Source organism: Hipposideros armiger, unplaced genomic scaffold, assembly GCF_001890085.2.
Source record: "Hipposideros armiger isolate ML-2016 unplaced genomic scaffold, ASM189008v1 scaffold_80, whole genome shotgun sequence".
Taxonomy (NCBI): Eukaryota; Metazoa; Chordata; class Mammalia; order Chiroptera; family Hipposideridae; genus Hipposideros; species Hipposideros armiger.
In genome coordinates, this window is record NW_017731430.1 from 690830 (window position 1) to 691845 (window position 1016).

At 37.4% G+C, this 1016-nt stretch overlaps 1 protein-coding gene across 1 annotated transcript in view; it reads right to left on the reverse strand.

The window, feature by feature from the left end:
- TRPA1 (transient receptor potential cation channel subfamily A member 1) overlaps nucleotides 1–1016 on the reverse strand; it is a 65966-nt gene that overhangs the window by 21207 nt on the left and 43743 nt on the right. The window contains exon 13 of the mRNA XM_019643589.1: nucleotides 795–816. Within this exon, the coding sequence (XP_019499134.1) occupies nucleotides 795–816 (22 nt within the window). The remainder of the gene's footprint in view (nucleotides 1–794; nucleotides 817–1016) is intronic.

The following is a 1016-nucleotide window of genomic DNA, read 5'->3' on the forward strand; positions in this document are numbered from 1 at the left end:
CTTCATAGTCGGTGTAGAGGCCTGACCATCGCACTGTATTTCTGAAGCTGATGTTGAATAATATTGTATATCAACTATAATTATATATACATATAGTCACGGGATGTGGAGTACACAGTAGGAATGGAGTCAGTGGAATTGTAATAGACAAGCATGATATCAGGGGTGGGAGGGAGTAGATGGGGAAGGGGGGTTGATTCTGTGCGAAGGGTGAAAAGGATAACTATTGCATTGTTCTGTACATCTGAAACTAACAATAAAAAAAAATTAAAAATTTCAAGGAAGTCTCTGCTGGTGACAAGGTAGTAGGACGAAGGGTCATCATAGGCATCATGAAAATAAAGTCAGAACTCGTCCGTAGTTCTGTGCAAGGCAGAACCAGAGAGAAAGGTCTGGTTGTGAAAGGTCGAGAGCTTTGGAATAATCAATCACCTAGATAAAATAAAGATGGGCTGCCTGGAGGGAGAAAGGTACAGGGGGAGGGGTTGTCTAAGCTACTCAAATGGCTAAGTAACAGGCTAAGCTAACGTCCCCTGTTTTAAAAAAATTTTCACAACACTGAAATACAAAGTCATTATAGAAAACTAACTAGAAATTATATGGTAGAAATTATAAAGAAGAAAAACCAATCATAATCCCACACCTGTGATCATTGTTATTAACCCGTTGTATTTTTTTCATTTCTTTCCTATATTTTTCATATGTTGAATATTTTTAACATGCCTTTTTTACTACTAATAACGCTGCAGCAAACATCATTGTCTATAAATCTGTCTGTCCCTCTGATTGATTACCCATTCGGACAGATTGGAACAACTGGAATTAGTAAGAAAGTCTGTGGTGATTTTCATCGCTGAATATTTATGTGCTCTTTGATGAAATGTATGTGCCTAAAATGCTAATTGATGCACTGGACCGGCTCCAACATCCATTAGATATTAAGAAGAGAAAATACACATGAAGCGCTTAGCACGTACTAAGCGCTTGGTGAGTAAATATATATAGTTTTACTTGTG